Source organism: Ursus maritimus, unplaced genomic scaffold, assembly GCF_017311325.1.
Source record: "Ursus maritimus isolate PB19 unplaced genomic scaffold, ASM1731132v1 scaffold_8, whole genome shotgun sequence".
NCBI lineage: Eukaryota > Metazoa > Chordata > Mammalia > Carnivora > Ursidae > Ursus > Ursus maritimus.
This window is the reverse complement of record NW_024426996.1, coordinates 25351101-25376318: the sequence shown is the minus strand read 5'-3', so window position 1 is coordinate 25376318 and position 25218 is coordinate 25351101. Positions and strand designations below refer to the sequence as shown.

Below are 25218 nucleotides of genomic sequence, written 5' to 3'. Positions count from 1 at the left end.
AATGAGTTCAGTCTGACTCATGTGATCGAGCATAAGATTACTTCAAGTCTGGCCTTATAAGTCATTGGGGTATGTCATCGTCTGTGTGTTCAGAGAACTGGGAATCCTCTACGACAAAAACCATTTCTCTCCAACTATTGACTGATGCCTGCAATTCCCTTTGGTCTAAGGATTTGTTCCCTGTTCAAATACGCATTTTTCTCTTAGGAGAACACTCCAGGTTTTATTAATCATTTCTGTGACATCATAAAAGACAAATCAAAAGAGGGCTTTTGAAACGAGGAAAGGAGAAGATACAATGGTGGTCTTGGGCTCTGGAAGCGGAGTATGGAAGTGGGGTGGTTTGAGAAATTTGATAGCAACTTCTCCACAATTTTGCTTCTAATCAATTCTGCACTGGAATATTCCTCAAGTAACATCTGTCCTGGAGTTAATAAGTCTCACTCTGTCCGCAGGACAGTAAGCCATGTGCTGAGCACAGTGGAAGGGGTAGGATTTAAATGACACAGTCCCTGTCCTCACAGAGTGCCCCTCTAGCAGGAGACAGAATATAAGCACACACTTATCTGCAACATATTGCTAAACACAGCGGAGCTGATAGGAGTGAGCAGGAGTCCGCAGAAACCACCGTGCACCAGCACTTCTCCCTCTTGCAACCAGAGCAGCTCTAACGGCACAGGAGAGCATTTGGAGCCTAGGGATTGGAGACCAGCAGTAGTAGCCTGATGGCCCACACAAAGGTAAAATTGCTTTGAAAGCATTTGTTTTAACATAAAGATCTAAGCAGCATTTCCTACTTGATAATTTTTTCTTGATTACTTTAGTGTACCATAAAAGTAGTATTTCAATTTACTTTGCACTCTCTAGAACTGATGATGCAGGAAGAGGCCCATGCTGGTCCAGTGGCATCCAATCTGATATAAAGATGAGTGATGCTGAGGACCAGCACACTCTGGTCTGGTGCTCGGGGGTAGGCAAGCATGTAACCCATCACCTACGATCTTTCCTGTGTTTATGCCTCCATTTGTCAGCCCCAGGTGCCTGTGTATGCCATTAAAGGCTACAACTTGTTTATAATAAATGTACTAGTAAAAATGACTAGAAATGTGTCTGCGTTGTTCGCTATCTTTATTTTTCGCTGATTAAATATCTGTAAGTTAACTGTTGGTCATTCACGAGGTATGCAACTGAATTAGCATTTTGAGTTCAGCTCCCTACACATGTGTTCACGTACTGAGTATTAAGTAATTGGTGCCCTGGCGATTATGGTGTTAATGAAGAAATAAAAGCAACAGAATTGGGTGGCCCCATAAAGACTGGGAAACAATTGCAAAAAAAAAATAGGGGAAGATATGTAGTGAGGGAGCTGGATTATTCCTATTGCCTTGCTTCATCTTTTTTAGTCCTGGGAATGAAAGCTTGCCTGAGGAAACTGAAATTTCTTTCACAGAGGTCTTCGAAAATACAGAGCCAGGATGAGTTCTCTCACCCGCTACCACTGTAGAAATTATTAGCAATTTCTTCATAGAACTGATCAGCACAGTTGAAAAGACTAACACCTGCATGTTTCACATGTGAAAATGAAACCAGCACACTTTTGGGAAGCAGCACTTTGGTTCCCGGCTTCAAGCATGTAGCGGAAGTTGAACGAAGCAGATTTTCCCCTGAATTTGGTAGATTTCGATTTAGACTTGTCATGTCATCGTACAAAAGCAGATATGGTTAGTAGGGTAGTAGGTGGAATGGAATTGGTCCCATGAAAAGTTTCCATTAGGTCACATTCGAAGGATCTTTCCGTAACATAGTATTTTCCTTGACGTGGAGTCCAGCCTTTCTTGTTCCCTACCCTTCACCAGAAATACAAATAATTTACATACGGGAAACATTTTAGCAAAATTTTAAGATAAGCCTTGTGTAGCTTCCCCTATGTCTTTTTGTGGCTTCTAATAGCAAAGTCAATGACAGACATTTACACAATTGGTGACATATCCACAAGAAAACAATGTTTTATTGTTCTTATCTTTGAGGCACATGTGATGGAAAATTCACTGAAGACTGGGGATTTGAAGGGAGATTTCCAAAATCCTTGGGAAATCCCACACGTGGTCAGTGGGCTCATACCATGACTCCTGCAGCATGTCAGCAAGGGGCCTTGCACAGAAATGTATATTGAGTCATGCCTCAGAAATTTCTCCTAATGAAGCCTGCAGAGGAAGTGGACTGTGGATGGTCATGGCTACTGCGTGGCTGCTGAGTCTGGAAGAGCTGCTGTATCAGGAAATGTTTTTCTGTGCTCACTATGGACTAGGATCTTGGGATTCTGCTCAGACCTTGTTATACAGAAGTCACTGTCCAGAGGGAGAAACAAACAGACAGAATTCCTCGTGATACCGTATAGGAGGCTACAGCAGCGGGTCTTAAATTCTGTTCCCTAGAAAAACAGCATCAACCTCACCTAGGAACTTGTAGAAATGCAAATTCTTGGGTCCCCTAGACCTTCTGAAATAGAAACTCTGGGAGTAGAGTCCTGTGATTTATGTCTCAACAAGCCTTCTAGGCCATTCTGACGTACTCCCCTGCCCCCAGGCTAGAGGTAGGCTCACAGATTTAGGGGAGACCAGAACCCAGAAGGGGGCAGGTTGAAGGCAAGGTAAAGAGGATGCTGCTGCCCAGACCTTGTAAAGGATCAATAAGTTTGTTGAGGGAAAAAAAAAAGAAAAGAGAGAGAGAGAGAGGTTGGTGGAGGAAGGGTGTTCCAGACAGAGTGTGTACTATGCTCAAAGAGCCTGGAGAATGGAAAGACTGACGCTGAGGGCGGGAGAGAGACAGACAGAGCTAGAGAGGAGTTTGGAGAGTTTGGGTCCACTGGAGTAAGACTTTCACCGCAGTGAGGCATGCAAACTGTGTCCTGGAAACCGAGGTGCAGCCGGACCTCTTGGGTGGAGGCTGTCCTGCCGAAGGAGTACTGAGGCCTGGCGGCCCAGACCTTGGCCCTGCCCCACCAATTCTCAGCATCTGCTGTGCTAGTTGTTGAGATAATTTGATCATTTGAATGTGTTGGAACAGAGTTGTGCTAAAGATTATTCTTCGATTGACTCGGCAGCTACTCCCCCCCAACCCGGGGCCCATTTCCCTGCTATAGGAAATGACACACAGTTCTAAAATAATAATAATAATAATAATAATAATAATAATGATGATGATGTAAGAAATCTATGGAGCAATAGGGTATGTTTGCCAAAGATCTAGGAGTGAGGGAAATGGTGTCAGTAGATTTGGGATCATCTCATTTATGGAGAAGTAATAAGTGCCTAGAATGACAGGAAGTCATGATAATAACAATAAGAATACTATCATTTAGGGGAACCTGGATGGCTCAGTCAGCTGATCGTCCGACTCTTGATTTTGGTTCAAGTCATGATCTCAGGATCATGAGCTTGAGCCCTGTCTCAGGCTCCCCGCTTGGCTGTGGAGCCTGCTTAAGATTCTCTCTTCCTCTCCCTCTGCCCCTCCCCCCGTCACACAGGCACGTGTGTTCTCCCTCTAAAAAACAAAAACAAAAACGAAAGAATACTATCATTTATCACTATACTAAGTGCTTCACAAACATTAATTATTTAATCCTCACAACAACCTTGTCAGTGTGCTTAAAAAAATTTACAGGTGATGGGGCGCCTGGGTGGCTCAGTCGTTAAGCATCTGCCTTCAGCTCAGGGCGTGATCCCAGAGTCCTGGGATCGAGCCCCACATCAGGCTCCTCCACTGGGAGCCTGCTTCTTCCTCTCCTATGCCTCCTGCCTGTGTTGCCTCTCTTGCTGGCTGTCTCTCTCTCTGTCAAATGAATAAGTAAAATATTTTTTAAAAATAAATAAAAAATTAAAATTAAAAAATTTACAGGTAAGACAGACTGAGGCCTCATACAAAAGTGATTCCACTAAGAGTCTCAAATTGAACCAAGGTCATTTTTATTTCAAAGTCAGTGTTAACGGTTCAGAAGAGGGACAGTGTTGATGGCGGCACCACAATGAGAATGTACTTGATATCACTGAACGGTACCTTTAAAAATGGCTAAGACGGCAAATTGTATGTTATGTGTATTTACCACAACTGTTTTTTTTAAACAATACTGTTGTACATTACATTGGTACATATTACAAAGATAATTTTGATGTGACCATTTTAATAGTACTTGGCATGAAGGAAATGCCTGCTTTTTGGAGAGAAAAACAGGTGTCCTAACATCCTTGTTCGTTTCTTCCATTCTCATCTCCGTTCTCCTCCCCTCAGTCCTCCCCACCCTGAACAGATAGACAGACAGACTGTCCCCTCCCCAGTACACACATATACGCAATCCACAGCCACACTCTCTGACCAGCCACTATGGCTGAGGCTGCACTGGCCCCCGCGGTGTCTCTGAACAGCGCGGGTGAAGAACAAGCTCGCTTGACCCTAACACCGTCAATGGAAGAAGAAACTTCTGGGAAGCCCAGTTTCCAAGAAACTTGGAAATCTGATGAAGATGAAACTGGACGTCAGTAGATAGAACAGATGACAATCCCAGGTGTTTAAATGCAACAGCGCACACAGGTGCACACGCACACACACGCACACAGAGGAAGTGAGCAAGTGAACCGATGTAATTCCAGAGAAACGAGAAATGAAAAGAATAGAGGGCTACGTGCTTGCCTACAATCGTGGCTGCATTTCCTGAAACTTTCCCAGCCCCACCTTTTGGCAAATCTTTTGTAGACAGGAGTGTGGTGTTGCTCCTTTCCAACCACAAGGTGGGGCTTGTATTGGAACATACTGAACATGCGAAGATGCTTTGTGTTAGCCTTTTCCATTTAGAAAACTTTTATGTTGTCACGCAGATACAATCGAGGGCAACCTAGAGTAGCTACGCAGTACCTTACCGGGCTGCAGGACTCTAAAAGCGCCCAGAATGGCATTAGTGCATAGCGTCAGACCTGCGTCCGGAACACCTATTTATCAAAGGAAAGGTAAGATTCCTTATTTTCTCAGAGTTCTTTTTCCCTTGCCGTGGTGTATTTGTGCAGGTAGGTAGGGCTTTGCTGTGCTACAGGATCCCCTCACAAAGCCCCTGAGGTCAAGGTGACCACTAACCCTTTTGTTCTCCCTTTGGAATACAGTATATTGAAGGGAGTGAGGGGGAGAAGAGGAGGAGGAAGAAGAAAAAGGAGAAGTGTCAAGACTTGATTATAAGACTTCTTAAAATAAATCCATTGCCTATGTTTAAGAAATTACACTTTTAAGACTGCATAAATATATTGTAATTATGTTATTTTAAGATTGCATAAATATATTGCAATATATTCATGTTATTAAAAATATAAGCACTTCTTGAAATAGGTGAAGGGAATTAAGAGTACACTTATGATGAGCACTGAGTAATATGTAGAATTGTTGAAGCACTATGTTGTACATCTGGAACTGATATATAATATTAGTTTTATTATAATGTATATTAATCTTACTGGAATTTGAAAATAAACAAATACATAAAAGAAAAAGAGTAAGAATGAAGAGAATAAAAAAATAAAAATAAAATAATTGAATCCCAAAATAGTGTTGTGGCCTTTCTACAGAGGAATAGAGGAACCAAACCTATATATATATATATTTGCACTTTGTAGTACATTCACTGTGTCCATAATGGGATAAACAGTTCAAAGTTGAATATTAAATATTCTATCAATATATTTCTGTGTGGGGCGCCTGGGTGGCACAGCAGTTAAGCATCTGCCTTCGCCTCAGGGCGTGATCTCAGCGTTATGGGATCGAGCCCCACATCAGGCTCCTCCACTATGAGCCTGCTTCTTCCTCTCCCACTCCCCCTGCTTGTGTTCCCTCTCTCGCTGGCTGTCTCTATCTCTGTCGAATGAATAAATAAAATCTTTAAAATATATATATATATATATATATATATTTCTGTGACTGTGGGTATGACCTTATTCAGTGATAATATCAAAGATCAGCTTTAAGAGTTTTTGTGAATGCAAGATCCAGGACAAATACACTCCTGCCCCTTACCCCCACCCCTTTGATAAACTCTGTTTACAAACCACAGGTGTTAGTGAATAAATTTAATAGAGATGGTGGTGATGGGACACATTTTGCTCTTCTAAGCAATTTCCCACCTATCAAAAGCTTTCCCTTAATTCCCGAGCTTAAAATTATCTTTTGAAATAATAGTTTTCAGGACTTAGGACACCACGATATAAATTCTCCATGTCCAGCCTCGACCTCATTCTGCAGAGAGGAAAGAGCCCAGGCTTCAGGGTTCAGAATTGAATTCAGATTTGAACGCAGATGCTTGTTAGCTTGGGTACACCATTTTTACTCTCTGAGCCTTCACTTTCTCATTGGTCAAATGGAGGTAACAGCACCAAACACAGGAATTTGTGATGAGAAGTAAATGAGTTAAGTTGTGTAAAGAACATAGTACACTCAATGCTGTAGAGAGACCCAACACAATCTCTATCAAAATTCCAATAGCATTTTTCACAGTAGAGAAAATAACTCTAAAATTCGTATGGAACCATCAAAGAGTCCAAATAGTCAAAACAGTCTTGAGAGTGAAGAACGGAGTTGGAGATATCACACTTCCTTATTTCAAATTATACTAGAAAGTCATAGTAACCAAAATAGTACAGTAGCAGCATAAAAATAGAAAATGGAACAGAATAGAGAGCCCAGAAACAAACCCAAGCATATACAGCCAACTAATTTTCAACAAGGGTGCCAAGAATACACAATGGGGAAACAACAGTCTTTTCAATCAATTCTGCCAAGAAAACTGGATATCCACACACAAAACAATGAAACTGGACCGACACCTTACACTATTTAGAAAAATCAACTGAAAATGAATTAAAGACTTAAAGTAAGACCTAAAACGATAAAACTCCTGGAAGAGTGCATAGGGAAAAACTCCTTGACATCGGCCTTGGCAATGAATTTTAGGATATGACACCAAAAGTGGAGGCAACAAAAGCAAAAATAAACAAATGGGATTACAACAAACTAAAATGCCTTCGCACAGTAAAAGAAACAATAAAATGAAAAGGCAACCTACAGATTGGGAGAAAATATTTTCAGGCATGTAAGTGATAAGGGACAATATCGAAAATACATAAGGAACTCACACAGCTTAATAGCACAAAGTAAAACAAAACTAAAGAGAAAATCCAACCTGATTTAAAAATGGGCAAAGGGAATGAAACATGAGAGACTATGGACTATGAGAAACAAACTGAGGGCCTCAGAGGGGAGGGGGGTAGGGGAATGGGATAGACCGGTGATGGGTAGTAAGGAGGGCACGTATTGCATGGTGCACTGGGTGTTATACGCAACTAATGAATCATCGAGCCTTACATTGGAAACCGGGGATGTACTGTATGGTGACTAACATAATAAAATAAAAAATCATTATAAATAAAAAAAAATAAAAAATAAAAATAAATAAATAAAATAAAATAAAATAAAATTTTTTTAAAAAAATGGGCAAAGGACTTGAATTGACATTTTTCTAAAGAAGACATACAAATGGCCAACAGGTATATGAAAAGACGCTCAACATCACTAACTATCATAAAAATAGAAATCAAAACCATAATGAAATAGCACCTCACACCTATTAGTATGAAAACTACAAAAAATAACAGATAACAAATGTTGGCCTGGATGTGGAGAAAAGGAAATCTTTGTATACTACTGGTGGGAATATCAATTGGTATAGGCACTATGGAAAACAATATGAAGATTCCTCAAAACTAAAAATAGAACTGCCAGATGATCCAGCAATTCCAGTTCTGGGCATGTACCCAAAGAAAATGAAATCATTGCCTTGAAGAGATATCTGCATTCCCGTGGTCCCTGTGGCATTATTCACAGTAGCCAAACTATGGAAAAAACTCAAGTGTCCGTCCTGGATGAATGGAACAACCAACACCTCGTACACTTTAAACTTCTACAATGTTATATGCCAGTTGTATCTCAATAAAGCTAGAGGAAAAAAAGAAATTGTGATATGGAATATAAAAAAAGAAGGATATCTTGGGGCACCTGGGTGGCTCAGTCTGTTAAGCATTTGCCTTTGGCTCAGGTCATGATGCCATGGTCCTTTGATGGAGACCTGTGTCGGGCTCCCTACTCAGCAGGGAGTCTGTTTCTCCCTCTCCCTATGCCCCCCCGGTCATGCTCTCTCTCTCCCAGGCTCGCTCTCTCTCTCAAATAAATAAATAAAATCTAAAAAAAAGAAGAAGAAGAAGCATACCTTGCTATTTGCAACAACATGGATAAACCTGGGGGGTATTATTCTAAGTGAAATAAGCCGGACACAGAAAGAAAAACAACTTCTTAATCTCACTTATACATGGAATCTTAAAAAGTTGAACACATGAAAGCAGAGCAGAATGGTAGTGAAGAGGTGGTGGGGAGGTAGGAAGGTGTTGGTCAAACGGTACAAAGTTGCAGATATGTAGGATGAATAGGTCTAGAGATCTGATGGCCACCATGGTGACTATAGTTTATAATATTGTTTTGAATACTGAAATTTGCTAAGAGAGTAGATTTTAGGTAATTTCATTACCAAAAAAAAAAAAAATGGCAGGAGATAATGAGCTTGACTGTAGTAATCATTTCACTATCTATGTGTATATCAAATCATCATGTTTTACACCTTACACATATACATGTTTATATTTTAAAAACCCTAGCACAGTGATTGGAACACAAACCTACCTCTCACTTCCTCACCTCCCTTCCTGTCTTGGTCTTGCACCACCAGCCACGGCCACGGCCTCATGCAATTACAGAGTGTAATTAGGACCTCCTTTCAGGACGCAGCTGGAAGAGCTGTATTAGACAATAACTGCCCCATACCTCAATAATTCTGCAACAGTAGTTTAAATACTTTCCCAAGTGTCTAAGTTCACAGAGACTCCATCCTTCCAATTGTTTACACTTCAAGTTTTCATCACCCATCAGTCTTTTTCTCACATCTCCTACCCAATCTTTCAGGGTTTCGTGCTATCTTAAAAATAGCCAGAATCTGACCACTAGTTACCACCTCTGCTGTTACCACCCTGGTGTGGTGTAAACTATCATCTCTCTCTTGTATTCCACAATAATCTGTAAGTGGTCACCCCGATTTGCCTTCGCCCCCAGTACGAACTCTCTCTCCCCCTAGCAGCTGGAGTGTCGTCATGTCACCGATTTGCTTCAGACGCTGCAATGACTCTCCACTCTGTGAAAGCTGAAATCCCTATAATGACCTACAAAGTCTAACTGATCTGGACCCTTGCTGTCTGTCCTCCCGTCCTACTCATTCTTGCCCTCTCTGCTCCAGCCACACCAGCTCTCTCACTTCCCCTCACATGCACAGCCATACCCCCAGCTCTGTTACCTCTAGCTGTCCCTTTGCCTAGAATACTTACCCACATAGTCACTTAGCCAGTTACTATAGCCTTCAGTTCTTGGCTCAATCTCAACCACTCAAGGAGGCTTCCGCAACTCCCCAGTGCTGTAATCTTTCTCACACTCTCACCCACCTGACACCCTGACCCCCTTGCCCTGCTCTACTGTCCCCCCACCCCGTAACATTTATCCACCTGAGACATTCCCCAAGGGTAGCCATTCTGATTTGTTAATCACTAACATTTCCCAAGCAACTAGAAATGCACTTGAAATATAGAAGGTGCTCTGTAAATACTTGTGGACTAGAAAAATAATGGAAAAGTGAAGCCTCTTTGACATATATTTTCAAGTGATACTCATAAAATTTGATGTGTTTGCTTTCCAGCAAATCATGTAGGCTTCCTTGTTTGCTTTCTCTGAATGAATTTTTCCAACCCCAACCACATTACTGGTTTCACAATAAATGGTCAACAGTTGTAACCTACCTAAAAGTCATGAGGAAACCAAGTAAGAAGAAATGGTGTCAGGAAAAAGAAGATCACACACAGGAAGCATTTCCTCTCATTCTGGGGTGGGAATGGGGGATGGACAAGAATCTGATGGTAACTCACACCATCCTCATGACCTCCCATTCTGGGTTCTTTCTTCATGAAACTCATTCATGTTAATGCTCTTCTCCTCTCAGATGATGATGAGAACCTTGAAAATGATACTTGTTTGTTAGCTACATTAAAAGCAGTATTAATTAAAATTTTGCTGAAGCTGAGGTTTGGCCAAGTATCTTCTCCTGACATAAGTGGTCAAGTTTTCCAGAGGAAGTTCTCCATCTATTCCATATATACTATGCTTCTTAGATTAATACATCAGACAGAAGGGACTGTGTAGGCAAATTCCCTCATTTTACAAATGAAAAACCTGAGGTCTTGACAGAAAGAGGGACCAGTCCTTCTAGATTATGTTGTCCCTCTCCCTGCACTGAATCGAGACCATCTTTTCTAACCTTCTAAGCACACTCAGGCTGCAGAGGATGGGAGAAAGACGGGAAGTGTGCTCAAAACCAAGTCTGTGAGACTTACAGACACATGAGAGAAACTTTCTGAGGCAAAACAGAGTCTCTTGTTTAGGTTCAAATCCTAACTCTGTCTGCTCCTTCCCTGGTGACCCTCTGCAACTTCCTTAACCTCTAGTCTGTTTCCTCATTGGTTAAATGGGAATAAATGAGACCAAAATATAAGCTATTATGAGTGTTATAACAAATAAAACCTATGATGCACTAGCAACAGGATCCTGTTAGTGCAATTATTTCTTGAGTTAGGACTCTGCACTCACTGCTGAAGTCTAAGTCCATAAATCCAGAAAAGAAATGTACCATTTTAATTTTTCTTATTCAACTTGGCTTCCCAATACCTGCTTCATTTCTCTTTGGGTCTTTCCTCTGTGGTTGCTATCCCTGGCTGGGTGTGTTATTTTTCCTCCTTCCTGGCCATTTTGCTTTTTTCTCCAACTTTTAGGAGATGGTACTGGTGGTGTTTTCCAGGGCCACCCCACCATTGGGGAAAGGGAAGTGCATGAAAAGTTCATCCAACGGGTTTAGAGTGGACAGCTTTTCCTAAGTTTCAAAACTTGACTAGATTTTGTGGGTGGTGATTTCCTCCTTTCTATTTTAGGGACCACACGGAAGGATTTAATTTTGATGGGTCAGGTGACACAGTGAAGAAAAAGAACACTCTAGATGTGGCAAATAGTAAGTTTTCCTACATGGGAAAATACACTACTTGGAAATGAAAGGGGCTTACATGTGGAAATCATATAACATAGGGCACCATATTAGGTAGAGCTGATGAAAGAAGTTCTACATCCTTCTTCTGCATCCCTTTGGAGAATTCTGAGAGACTGGCCACGTCTCTAAGCCTATACAAAATCTGAATTATTTTCCAATTTTGTTTTCTTTTTATGTTAAAAATCACTTTTTTTCCCTTGAATACATATCTTCTGGCAAGCTGAAGGAAATTATGAAAGGACTAAAATTTTTCCCCCCTATCTTAGCCACCTTTTGCCACTGGCATTATATTTTAGCAGATTGGCTAAGGAAGTTGCATCATTTGAAAGTACTACTCAGTTTTCACCTTTTTTTGGTTGGATTTGGATTTTACTCCTGTGGACAGCAAGAAAAGCAAAGGTCATTCATGTCTTGAATTCACATATATATGAGGATTTTCTCCCTCCTCCTCATTCTTGTCCTTACCCATCTCTACCTTCTCTTTTGAGGACTTCAGGAATTTTTGTTCAGAAGTCTCTGTCTTGGACATATCTAGGGACAGCAAGCAGCAGTCAGAAAATATCATTTATCTTTCCTTTGAGGTGATTTAAAAATACTAAACTTGAGATTCGCTCACTATTCTCAAGAGTTGTATTTCCAATTTACTCTTCACTGATCTTACTCCTTAAGAGTTTTTCACGGTCAGGGAACTTCCTGAAACTTAATGCACTACTTGGTACATTTGGTTTAGGTAAGCAAAGGGCATATAACTTTCATTATATTTTCAAAGGATTAAATGGTTAAAAAAAAAAGTTAAGAACCCCTGAGGTAATACCTAAAAAGAAAGCTCATCTGTTTAGTCTTAGCACATTTAAGGTTTATTAGACTAAATGTGAGACACCATTCATGTTCACTCACTGATCTCTGGAAATACTGAGTGTGGTCTTCCGGACTCTCCAGTCTGTGAAAGACAGGAGATGGGAAGAAGGAAGCAGCAGAGGCTTCTCCCTCAGTGGAGAAGTCCCCTCCGTCACTGGAATTCCCTGTTTGCTGCTCTCCATCTCTTATCCTGCGTCTCACCCCAGTCCGGAAGCATACTCAAAGAATTTGGACAGCTAATTCGCCCAAGGAGGAAATTGCCGCCTGGCTGAGCTGGTTACTGTTTTATCTATCCACCACTAAATGACAGCGTGAACTAAAACTGTAATTTCCATACTAGATTCTTCTGGGTTCGTGTAGATAAAACAACAGACAAAGATACACATTTTTGGGTCCTTTTGTTGAGATTGCTCTCGTTGGGGGAGGTTCTGAGAAGTGGGGCATTTGTACTTTCATCCAAGAAATGCTTCTAGAGCACCTGTTAATTGCAGGCACTGAGCCAGGAGCTGACACGCAGTGCAAATAAGTGCAAACATGGCCTCTGACCTTGTGGAATTTCCAGTCAAGTGACTGAGACATAGCAACAAACAATTACACAAATGGGTTGAGGGCTCCTCCTCATTTGAACAGAATCTACCAACATGGAGTTTGTACTGTGGACAAATGGTGTCTTAAATATTTCAGCAACCCCTAATGCCAAAGTTGGGAGAAGGCGTTAAGGTGAAGCTCCTATAATGAAATCAAACACTTTAAAACAACCGGAGTTTTAAGAAGGAGAGTTGTAAGGAACAAAATAAAAGACTTACAACCTAAGACTTGTTTGCCACTTAAGCTACTTTAAACATTTGCTGAGTTTCATCTCCACACAGCTTTTTAAAGTCTCACATGTCTAGAACAAGCAAAAATAAAAATAACAAAAGAACTTTTGAGAAAAGAAGAAAACCATTCTTACGAAATCATACCACCTTGCTTCAACATTTTCATAATTTTTTTTTCTTCTGTTACTTGACTCAACTGCTTCTGTGACTCTTGTTTACCTCAGGACATAAACACACACATAAGTCCCGTCATTTCTAATATAGCAACTTCCCTTTCTGTCAAGTGAGTTCATTTCCTATGATCTTTACTTCGCACGAAAGAAACCCTGGTGACAAATAATACATAATTGTTGTTATTTCAAAGGTGTATTTTATTGTAAACATTGGAGTGAACAATCTCTGAATGGTTTTAGTATAAATCTAACAAAGAAAAGAGGTGCATAATTAACTTTGTTTTATAGATTTAACAAAGAAATGACTACAAGTAAATATTTACCTTTGATATTTTTTTTAATATTGAAGACAGACACCCCAAGGCCATACTAAATGCCTACTTCCACAACCAGTCTCTTCCTGCAATCCCATCCTTTAAACATCATCTCAAGGGGCGCCTGGGTGGCACAGCGGTTGAGCGTCTGCCTTCGGCTCAGGGCGTGATCCTGGCGTTATGGGATCAAGCCCCACATCGGGCTCCTCTGCTGTGAGCCTGCTTCTTCCTCTCCCACTCCCCCTGCTTGTGTTCCCTCTCTAGCTGGCTGTCTCTATCTCTGTCGAATAAATAAATAAAATCTTAAAAAAAAAAAACATTGTCTCAAAATCTCCATGGATTTGGGAGATAGAATTGGCAATTTTTCTCAGTTCTTTGTATGTATCAACAGTACTTTTTAAAAACACACAAACGTAAATTGAATTATTAGGTATAAAAAGAAAAGTTCTACAAATAGAAGGGGGGAAAAGCAGCCAGATGTAAGCTTGAAGAAATTTGTTGTGTTAATACATCTTTACTTTTTGATTGGTAAACTTTTTTTTTAAGATTCTATTTATTTATTTGACAGAGAGAGAGTGAACAGAAACAGGTAGAGAGGCAGTCAGAGTGAGAGGGAGAAGCAGGCTCCCCACTAAGCAGAGAGCCCAACGTGGGGCTCCATCCCAGGACCCTGGGTTCATGACCTGAGCTGAAGGCAGACTGAGCCACCCAGGTTCCCCTTGATTGGTAATCTTTTAGGAAGTAATGTGGTTCTTCCACTCCAGGCAAAGTGTGACTTATGTAACAGATTAGAGGAGAAGAAAACTGACATTTATTGAGTATCTCCTAGGTGCCAGGTACGCTCTTAGCATTATTTATGTATTTCCTCATTTAACTCTCCCTGTGATCCTATGGAACTGGCGTTATTCTCATTTTACAGGTGAGGAAACTGACACTCAGAGGTTAAAAAACTCCTCATCGTTGTTTGGCTGGTAAGTGGTGGAACTAGGCTCAAAGGTAGGTTCGTCTTAGTGCAACACCTATGCATACATTAAAAATTAAGTGATATGACTTGACATCACTCAAAACCAGTGCGTTCAGCTGTTTGATCCTCCAGCTTGTCAAGACTGGAGAATGCCTTTTCCAGGTAAAAGGTAGAACACTTTAGCAGCATGAACCAACTTTACTTAGCATTTTTACAAATCATAAACTGGAGATATTTGAACTTGGAAATGGAACTGAAATGTCCTTAAAGCACTAGAGGAGATAGCAAAATAAATACACATATTTGTTATCCATAAAAAGTAAGAACTTGTTTTACATCTTTCAGCTAACTCTGAGTTTCACTGACTAATTTCGGGAGGTAGATATTTTATATTTATGATTTAGCATTAATAGCATTGTAAGTCAATTCCCTGATACATGTTGAGCATTTGTCCATGGTTCTCTCAACCTTGAGGACTGCTGAGCTGAAACTAATTTCCTCAAAGAGAGAAAAATTTCAGGTGTCAGTTAAGACTTTACTACCGCAATTTGGAAAGTAGCTCAGACATTATTAGCAGTGATTGCAACACAGCATATAATTAGGTTGCTCGAGGTCTCTTGGTTAATAAGCATGGGACAAGATTCAAACCCAAATTCATATCACTTCAAAGCCCATGTTTTCCCACCACATTCTGCTTTATTATGTACATACAGCTTTCGGGGGTGGTTAAAAATAGCCCTAGTTCTAAAATACCTATTTGCAGTAGAGGGAGGAGGACTTAGATGATTTAACATACCAAAAAGATACTCACCTTTCCTATGGGGAGTTTGATGAAAGAAGTTATGTATAAATGCAGAAAAGTAAATACCCATCTTTATCTTGGTTGTTTTTTGAGCTCTTCTCTTTCTTGGATGATAGACTTGGTCCCATGGCTATGGTGAAGATCTCTAGATGCTCTTCTCTGTTTGTTAAGTACTTCTCAAGTCTCAGGAGCTGGTTGGAACTTAAATAAACAGCTCGATGTTTGACGGGTCCATGAGCACTGTGTTCATCCCTAAAGGGGAACAAAACATTCGTATCTGTGTGCAGCTTTGCTATTCACTTAAAATTTCCTCTCTGCTCTATTTTAAAGTGGCATTTTCTCAAACATGCTAATTAGCTCTTTTCCCCCTACTTAACCCCATGTAGTCCTACTTACTATGCAATGCCTCAAAAGGATTCCTTTACAGAGGTGAAACAAGACCAGAATTATTCTGCCTCTAGTCACTTTGTCTTTGTTCACCCTTTTGACGGAGAGAGGAGTCCCAGGACATAGCGCATCAAGGTTACGTTGTGAGAGATGAACCACATTTGCAAAGAGGTCATTTTGCTTTATAAATAAATCCTCCATTTAAAAAAAAGTGAGCATCTAGGTTAAATAGAATGCATTAGTTCAACCTCTAAAGATGATGTCAGGATGCAGATGACACCCCAAGCCGCTGGAAGGAAGGAGGTGAGGAGATGGTATAGAGGGAAATGAGGTCCTTCTCTAAGAAGGATTTAGCAAAAATACAAAGGCAGCTGTGAGGGAAAAGTAGAAGAGTGTCTGCAAATCCTTAGAACTCTGAGCATCTTATTGGCGTCACTAGTATGATCAGGTCCTAATCATAATGGACTGGTTTAGTTATGTCAGAGTCTGTCTATGTGAGACTATGTTGTCACTGAGCAAACCAACATTACTGAAGCAGAGACTGGGAATTTTCTTTAAGATGCAGGTCTTGCTGATATATCCGGTCCCAAGTTTTTCCACTCCTCACTCCACACTGTTTTCCATACGGTGCTCTACAATTTCTGAAACCCAATGGCCATATTGTGTTACATCTCACACTTGCTTTCCCCTCCACTAGCGACACAGTCACTACTTTTCCCCACCCCACTGGTCTTCTCATAGCCAATATTAGGTCACAGTTTTAAAGTAATTGCTTCAGAAAACTTCCATTCATCAAAACTGCATCAGAGGTCCTGTGTACTTGCTCCCCATCACTGTATCGTACTTGCTTGTATAACTGATTACCCATACCCTACACTAAACTGGAAACTCCTTAAAGTCAGAGACTACATCTTATTTACATAGTATTCACATCTCTCACTATAATGCTTAGCATTAGCAAATAATCAATATATATTAAATGAATAAATGAACAATCACATTCCTGAAATAGTAGAGTTAAAAACAATAGGAACTGTACCATATATAAACATTTATGTTTCTACAAAAAAGTAATGTAACTCACATGCTATTTAGTTCTCAAGTCTTAGGTTGGTCGGAGGAAGGAAAAGAAAGAAATGTGATTACAGGCATACCTCAATGATATCGTGAGTTTGGTTCCAGATGACCACAATAATGCAAGTCAAATAAATTTTTTGGTTTTCCAGTGCCTATAAAAGTTATGTTTGCACTATACTGTAGTCTATTAAGTGTGCAATAGCATTATGTCAAAGAACAATGTACATATCTTAATTAAAAAATACTTTATTGCTAAAAAAAATCCTAACCATTACCTGAACTTTCAGTGAGTTATAATCTTTTTGCTGATGGAGGGTCTTGCCTCGATGTTGATCTGCTGGCGGGTCAGGGTGGTGGTTGCTGAAGATTGAGGTGTTTGTAGCAGTCTCTTTAAATAAGACAGCAATGAAGTTTGCCACATTGATTCTTTTATGAACATTTTCTCTGTAACATGCAATGCTGTTTGATAGCATTTTACCCACAGTAGAACTTCTTTTAGAACTGGAATCATTCTTCTCAAACCCTGATGTTGTTATCAACTATGTTAATGTAACATTCTAAATCATTTGTTGTTATTTCAACAATCACCACAGCATCTTCACCAGGAGTGGTTTCCACCTCAAGAAACCACTTTCTTTGCTCTTCCATAAGAACCAACTCCTCATCCATTCAAGTTTTATCAAAGAAATTGTAGCAATTCAATCACACCTTCAGACTTCACTTCTAATTTTCATTCTCTTGCCATTTCCACCACATCTGAAGTTACTGCCTCCACTAAAGTCTTAACTCCTCAAAGTCATCCATAAGGGTTAGTTTCAACTTCTTCCGAACTCCTATGAATATTGATATTTTGACCTCTTCCCATTAATCATGAATGTTCTTAATGGCATCTAAAATGATCAATTTTTCCAGAAGGTTTTCAATTTACTTTGCCCAGATCCATCAGAGGAATCACTATCTATGACAGCTATAGCCTTATGAAATGTATTTCTTGAATAATATGCCTTGAAACTTGAAATTAATCCTTGATCTATGGGCTACAGAATGGATGCTGTGTTATGCTAAGCAGGCATGCAAGCAACATTAATCTCTTTATATATCTCCATCAGAGCTTTCGGGGGACCAGGTTTATTGTCAATAAGCAGTAATATTTTGAAAGGAATCTTTTTTTTTTTTTCCTTAACATTAGATAGTGGGCTTGAGACATTCAGTAAAGCATGTTGTAAACAGATGTGCTGTCATCCAGGCTTCATTGTTCCATTCAGAGACCACAGACAGAGTAGAGTTAGCATAATTCTTAAAAACCCTAGGCCTTTTGAGATGGTAAATAAGCATTGTCTTCAACCTAAGGTCATCACCTGTTTTAGCCCCTAACAAGAGAGTCAGCCTGCCTTTTAAGCTTTGAAGCCAGGCATTGACTTCTCCTCTCTAGCTATGAAAGCCCTAAATGGCATCTCTTGCAATAGAAGGCTAGATTGCCTGCACGAAAAATCTGTTATTTAGTGTAGCCACCTTGATGAATTATCTTAGCTAGATCTTCTGGATCACTCACTGCAGCTCCCTCATCAGCACTTGCTGCTTCACCTTGCACTTGGATGTTGTGAAGATGACTTCTTTCCTCCAACTTCATGAACCAATCACTGTTGGCTTCAAACTTTTCTTCTGCAGCTTACTCACTTCTCTCAGCCTTCACAGAATTGAAGGGAGTTAGGGCCTTGCTCTGAATTACACTTTGGCTTAAGGGAATGTTGTAACTGGTTTGATCTTCTATCCAGACCACTCAAACTCTCTCCATATTAGCAATAAGCCAGTTTTGCTTCTTATCATTCATGTGTTCACTGGAGTAGCACTTCAAAGTATCTTCAAGAACTTTTACTTTGCATTTACAACTTGGCTAACTGTTAGCATAAGAGGCTTAGCTTTAGGCCTATCTTGGCTTTTGACATGTCTTCCTCACTAATCTTAATCATTTCTAGCTTCTGATTTAAAGTGAGAGGCATACAATCTTCCTTTCCCTTGACTATTTAGAGGCCACTGTATTATTATTAATTGGTCTAATTTCAGTATTGTTGTGTCTCAGAGAATAGAGAGGCCTGAGAAGAGAGAGATAGGTGGGGAACAGCTGGTGGGTTTAGCAGTCAGAATACATACATTTACTGATTAAGTTTGTCATCTTCTATGAGTGTAGTTTGTGACATTCCAAAACTGTTGGAATAATGACATCAAAGATGATTGATCACAAATCACCATAGTAAATATAATAACAATGAAAACATTTGAAATATTGTGAGAATTACCAAAATGCGACACAGAAATGCGAAGTGAGCAAATGCTGTTAGACAAAAGGCAGCTATAGACTTGCTCATCAAAGGGTTGCCGCAAACCTATTTGTAAAAAACACAATATCCGCAAAGAGCAATAAAGCAAAGCACAATGAAACGATGTATACCTGTACTAAGAAACTGAATAACCTCTTTGGAAAACGCTCAGACACGACGTTTCCCTCCACACACACTTGTGTGGATAAGCTTACTGCTTTAGCCAGCTTCCTGGGAAATAAGAAAGGTGTTGAAACGGGGCGCCTGGGTGGCACAGCGGTTAAGGCGTCTGCCTTAGGCTCGGGGCGTGATCCTGGCGTTGTGGGATCGAGCCCCACGTTAGGCTCCTCTGGTGAACCTGTTTCTTCCTCTCCCACTCCCCCTGCTTGTGTTCCCTCTCTCGCTGGCTGTCTCTATCTCTGTCAAATAAATAAATAAAATCTTTAAAAAGAAAAAGAAAGGTGTTGAATCAACCGAATTATTTATAAATTGTGTACTTGCCCAGATGTGGACAGAGTTTTAGTCCTTCTCTTAGTGTCTTCTATCTGAAAACAACAACAACAACAACAAAAAAAATCCAGACTAATCTCTGAGGACCAAAGGAGAGAGAAATTTCATTGAGTCATAAAAAGATGGCTTTGTATCTTAGTGTCCTCAAGAAAAGTTCTTTCAACTCCCCTTTGTGAATGTGCTTTTAGACCAGGGCTAAAACAAGTAAGCTTTTGACCATCAACACTGCTACCTAGATATATGAACTTGGAGACATTGTTAAGTTTCCTCATCTTTAAAATGAGGGCATTTTTACTTATGGTATTGCTGTGAGGATTAACTAATACACACATACACACACACACACTGTCACCGACAAGTAAATTGAAGTGATAGTTAAGAAGTTAAGCTGAGTTCACCACAAAAATCTCCCAGCAAGGCAAGTTTTCTCCCCAAACCACAAATGCTCAAATTCTGCAACATTATTACTCTTGCTCTAATTTTCAATCATTTTTTGTCAAATCATTTAATTTAAATCTTATATCAGGGCACCTGGGTGGCTCAGTCAGTTAGGTGTGCCTTTGGCTCAGGTCATGATCTCAGGGTCCTGGGATGGAGTCCTGCATTGGGCTTCCTGCTCAGCAGGGAGCCTGCTTCTCCCTCTCCGGCTCCCCCTGCTTGTTCCCTCTCTCTCTCTCTGTCAAATAAGTAAATAAATAATAACATCTTTAAAAAAAATCTTATATAAATGTTGAAATGATTTACTTCCTCAAGAGTTCTGGAATTCTATAGATTTCAAGACTCTCTTTTCAGATTTTCATCTGAAAGGGCAACTTGAATGCTAATGCAGTCAGATGTTTATTTGGAGCTTTAATTTTAGCAAACCATAACTAGAACTGATGATGTTTCTGTTTTATCATATTATTACATCGCATGCTGTAAGCTGGCTCAACTGGTATTTCCCAAACTGATCTTTTATCAAGAATGCCTTTAAGGCAAATAAGATTTTTAGGAAATAATCGTTGGTTGAATATCCTTGCAGTATGAAAATCAGTAATTTGACAAAAATGAGAAATATAAGTCATAGCATTTGGAATAAGTGAGAATTTACCAGTGTAAAAGTTAAGCCAGGAAGTTTACATATATTAACTTTATGAGAGGAGGAGTGTTATTAAACCCATTTTGTAGATACAGAAACTGGAACTCAGAAAGGTTAAAAGTCATACAAAAATTAGGTGGCTGAAGCAGAGTTTGAAGCTAGATGTTTTTATCCACTAAGCATACAGTGCTTACTTTTCCATTAGATACCACTGCATCCCACCCCAACCAAGTAACCCCAGTGAACCGCTTCCTGAAGCGTAGACATATCTTCATTCACCTGTCCTTGAACCGTGTCCTTATGTAGAAAGTGCTATTTTTCTCCATCCTCTCATCCTTCAACATCCTGCTCACACTGCTTATGGAATATTCTGTCCTTATGCCCCTGTCGGAATTAATATATCAGTACCACTTATCTGTTGTTATATAGTAAATCCTTCTATCACTTTCTTCTTCTGATAGACCAAGGTCTTTGAAAACAAGTATTTAGTCTTATCTATCTCTAGATCCCCACGTTACTCAGAAGTTACTTGATAAATATTTTTGGAATTGAAAGGTGTGCCTTTTCATTCTTTCAAACATACATTAGAAAGCCAAATCTTCTGAAGAGTTGTAATATGCTCCTTGGAAACAGTAATAGTTTCTGAAAACTTTCCAAAATACTCACAAAAGGACTTCTCAAAATTATGTCTTCAATAAAAGTGCTTGACGAGATTACCTTCTCTATCATTGCAGCACGTGTAATTTTCCTAAAGAAAGGACCGTGCCCTAAAAGAGTAATCATAAATGACCTTACTCTAACAACTCCCAGATAGCACAACAAAAAATTTACTTGTACATAGAAAAGTACAACTGGCAATAATGTATCAAAGAAGCTTGAATATTTAACAATGATTTTTAAACATGTTTTAAAACAAATACATTTTTAAATAAAATAAATTAAATTCTGTTAAAGATCCATTAGAACTTCAATCCTGCCAAAAATTTGATGAGAAATTAGAGGAGTCTGATGACTCAGGTCTGCTCTCAAAGGGCAGGTGGATGGTTGCATATTGCGGAATTTCCTCTGACATAATGCAAGAATGAGGGTGCATGTTCTCTGCTGCTCTGAATCATATAAAAAGCCACAGAAGCTCTCCATCCAACAGAAGTCCTCTGGGACAGCAGAGCTCACAAGCGTCTGGGACAAGAGCCAGAAAGAAGCCAACACGAAGGCACCTTGCATAAACATGACTTCCAAGCTGGCTGTTGCTCTCTTGGCAGTTTTCCTGCTCTCTTCAGCACTGTGTGAAGGTAAGCAGACTTTTCTGGTCTACAGAGTTTTCCGGTGTCTAAGTGTGATCCTCAGATAGCAAGATTGCCTTTAATGCTTTAATAACAAACATCCTTTTTATTCGAGAAAGGGAAATAATATTTGTAGTCACTTAATGTTAAATTGAAGCTTTAATTGTTGAGGTTTTATCTCTACAACACTTAGAAAAGTATAAAGTTTGTTTAATATAGACATCCTGTTCCTATTTTTCATACTCTATAGGATGCATACATATAAATTCATTAATATAAATCTATAATTTAGAGTATATCTTTTTTTAAAAGATGCATTTATTTATTTTTAGAGAGTGAGAGAGGGAGATTGTGTGGAGGAGAGGCAGAGGGAGAAGGAGAGAGAAAGCATCTCAAGCAGACTCCATGCTGAGCAAGGAGCCAGATGCAGGGCTCAGTCTCACAACCCTGAGATCGTGACCTGAGCCAAAATCAAGAGTCCGATGCTTAACCAACTGAGCCATCCAGGCGCCCCTACAGTATATCTAATTAGGAGTCATAATTACCCATATTATTTATTAATATTGAGTGAGGCAACTCAAGTAACTTTACTCCACGTGCTGTTTTATTGACAAGCTTCAGAGAGCTATCGTTTCCTCTTTGATTTAAAGACATCCTGACAAATTATAAACCTTCTTGGGATCCCTCCCATGAAAGAAATACAGTTAGAAGTGTTGTGGCATGCATGTAGTTTTTACATTTGTTTCTTTTCCATTAAGCATTAAAGATTTTGCTAAGTTACGAGGCATCTTTGTGTAACTTATATATTTCTATTAATTCTTTCTGAAGGCAATTTCTCTGCTATTGAGTCTTAGTTTACATACTATAAATAGCATTGTGGTATCACAGAAGATTACACAATATCAACTAGAAGAAAAAGTTCCATAAGGATGTCAACATTTCACAAAGACAACTCTAAGTCTTTATCCAGGAAGTCAATCAATGCTGTCATTAATGACAGTTGTTTTTTTCATTGAACTTAGGGGCTAGCCTTCTGCTTCAAGAATGAGTTTACTAAAGAGATGATATTTACCAAACATACAGTCACCAAATTATCGGGTTGGAATTAAAGAGAGAGTAGCCAGCAGAGCCGTATTTGGGATGAAATTAATCCTTGTTTTTATTATTTTTTCACAGCTGCAGTTCTGTCAAGAATGAGTTCAGAACTTCGATGCCAGTGCATAAAGACTCACTCTACGCCTTTCCATCCCAAATACATCAGAGAACTGAGAGTGATTGAGAGTGGTCCATATTGTGAAAACTCAGAAATCATGTAAGTACTTTCAAAAGTGATTGGATATTTTACTTCAGTGAACCTAGAGTTGAGGAAGGTGGAGGTATCCAGCAAAGTTCTAGGTATAGGACTACAGTAGTGGGCAGAACAGAAAAGAAAGATTCTTTGTCTCCATGACATTTAAATATGGTACCTTCCATGCCTCATAACTAAAAATGACTTGGACTCAGATTTTATGCTCGTACTTCAGGAACCACAACTTGAAGGGCACAGGGGTGTCGGAAACCCACTAAGTACTGATTTAATCATATCTTTCTCATTTCAGTGTAAAGCTTGTCAATGGAGAAGAGGTGTGCCTGGACCCCAAGGAACCATGGGTACAGAAGATTGTGCAGATATTTTTGAAGAGGTAAGTTGTGTTTTTTTAGTTATTATTATTATTCATTTATCTTGAGACATACAGTCTAAAACTTAGCCTACAAGTTTCCTGTTGCTGCTGGAAGCCTGCTCTTTTGGGGATCTACCTCTTCAATTAAAAAAAGAAACAAGCAAAACAAAAAACAGTAGCAATAGTGAGTTAGTTGTACTCATGACTGGGAAGACCATACATCTCCGCTTGTCCAGGGAACCCTGGGCTTATGCCTATACCCTGTATCATTGGTGTGGTTTCCTTTCATTCTCCGAAGTGTCCTGGTTTGGATGATAACTTATCTCTCTATTCATAGTTGAAAATTAGGATATTTCTAACATATGCATATCTAAGACTATTCACTTCCCTAGTAAATATATTTTCAGGATGATACTTTTCTCCTTATTAGAACACTGTCAATTTAGATTTTTTTTATTCATTTATTTTCAGGGCTGAGAAACAGAAACCATGAAATAAACACATTCTCCATGGTTTCCAAGGACTCCTCAGTAAAGATGCCAATGAGACTTCAAAGAAATCTACTTCAGCACTTCATGTTCCGTGTGGGTCTGGTGTAGGGCTGTCAGATAAAATACATTACGCCCAGTCAGATTTGAATATTAAGTAAAACAATGAATAGTTTTTTTTTCCAATGTCTCATAAATATTGTCCTATGCAATATCTAGGCACACTTATATTAAAAATATTATTCATTGTTTACTGTACATTCAAATTTAGCTGGAAATCCTGGATATATTTTGTTGTTGTTACATCTTTCCAACCCATCCTGCTGGCCAGGATGCACCAGTCCCTGTTCAACTTTGCCTTGGTTTCTTCTTTATTCCTCAACTGGAAAAAAAGTATCAGCTACCATCTTACCTCACAGAGATGTGAGGACACGTGGAAGCACTTTAACTTTTTCTCATTTTGTCTGAATAATGTTCAAGTGAAACTTATTTGCTTATTTATTATTTATGTATTTATTTAAGAAATAAATATAGGAATATCTGTGCATAAATTTGGAAAAACGGGAAAGGAAGCATTGTTGATAAGCTAGTATAATGATGGTAGTGAATTTATATTTATTTTAAAATTCAATGATGTTATATTAGGGAACTATTTTGAACAAGGTTGCCAGATTTAGCAAAATTAAAAACAAACCAACAAGGCACCCAATTAATTTTGAATTCAAACAATGACTAATTTTTTAGTATATCATTATTTATCTGAAATTTTCATTGAACTAGCAATCCTACTTTTGATATTCCCAGAGTTGTCACGGGCGCCTTGTTGTGCAGTGCTGTGGTGAATCATCAGAGCCCTGGGTTAGAATTGTTTCTCAAAACAGCAAAAATTCAACAGGCAATATTAACAAAGTAATTTCTTGCTAGATAAAACTTATTTATTATTTACAAATGGATTCTTATAATTTTACTTAAATTATTGTGTTTTTAAACACTGACTTTATTTTTCGACTTCAAAATCCTTTTATGTGTTCCCAAAGAGATTTTTTTCTACTATTTTTGATGTATGGAAATATAAATGTAATCATAAAATATTTAAAATAAAACTTATTGTCAAAGTCATCAGGCATTTGTCTTTCTTTGGTAGTTTTAAAAGTTATTTTTTTAGGGACGCCTGGGTGGCACAGCGGTTAAGCGTCTGCCTTCGCTCAGGGCGTGATCCCGGCGTTCTGGGATCGAGCCCCACATCAGGTTCTTCCACTAGGAGCCTGC

At 39.2% G+C, this 25218-nt stretch overlaps 1 protein-coding gene and 1 long non-coding RNA gene across 2 annotated transcripts; both read left to right on the top strand.

The window, feature by feature from the left end:
- Nucleotides 1-555: 555 nt before the first annotated feature.
- On the top strand, nucleotides 556-1098 carry LOC103665308. The gene is made up of 2 exons (XR_569264.2): nucleotides 556-740; nucleotides 868-1098. It is a non-coding gene; the product is annotated as an uncharacterized LOC103665308 (long non-coding RNA).
- A 20577-nt stretch (nucleotides 1099-21675) lies between these two features.
- Nucleotides 21676-24854, top strand: CXCL8 (C-X-C motif chemokine ligand 8). The gene is made up of 4 exons (XM_008693210.2): nucleotides 21676-21809; nucleotides 22977-23112; nucleotides 23399-23482; nucleotides 23933-24854. The coding sequence occupies exons 1-4, from the start codon at nucleotides 21746-21748 to the stop codon at nucleotides 23952-23954; spliced, it is 306 nt and encodes a 101-aa protein (XP_008691432.1). The 5' UTR covers nucleotides 21676-21745; the 3' UTR covers nucleotides 23955-24854.
- The last annotated feature ends 364 nt before the right edge of the window (nucleotides 24855-25218 follow it).

Bases quoted from the DNA above. Each gene is read 5' to 3' on its own strand.
- CXCL8 (XM_008693210.2), top strand. From the start codon at position 21,746: ATGACTTCCAAGCTGGCTGTTGCTCTCTTGGCAGTTTTCCTGCTCTCT. The intron at 23,113-23,398 runs GTAAGTACTTTC...TTCTCATTTCAG, and splicing joins TGTGAAAACTCAGAAATCAT to TGTAAAGCTTGTCAATGGAG. The intron at 23,483-23,932 runs GTAAGTTGTGTT...ATTTATTTTCAG, and splicing joins GTGCAGATATTTTTGAAGAG to GGCTGAGAAACAGAAACCAT.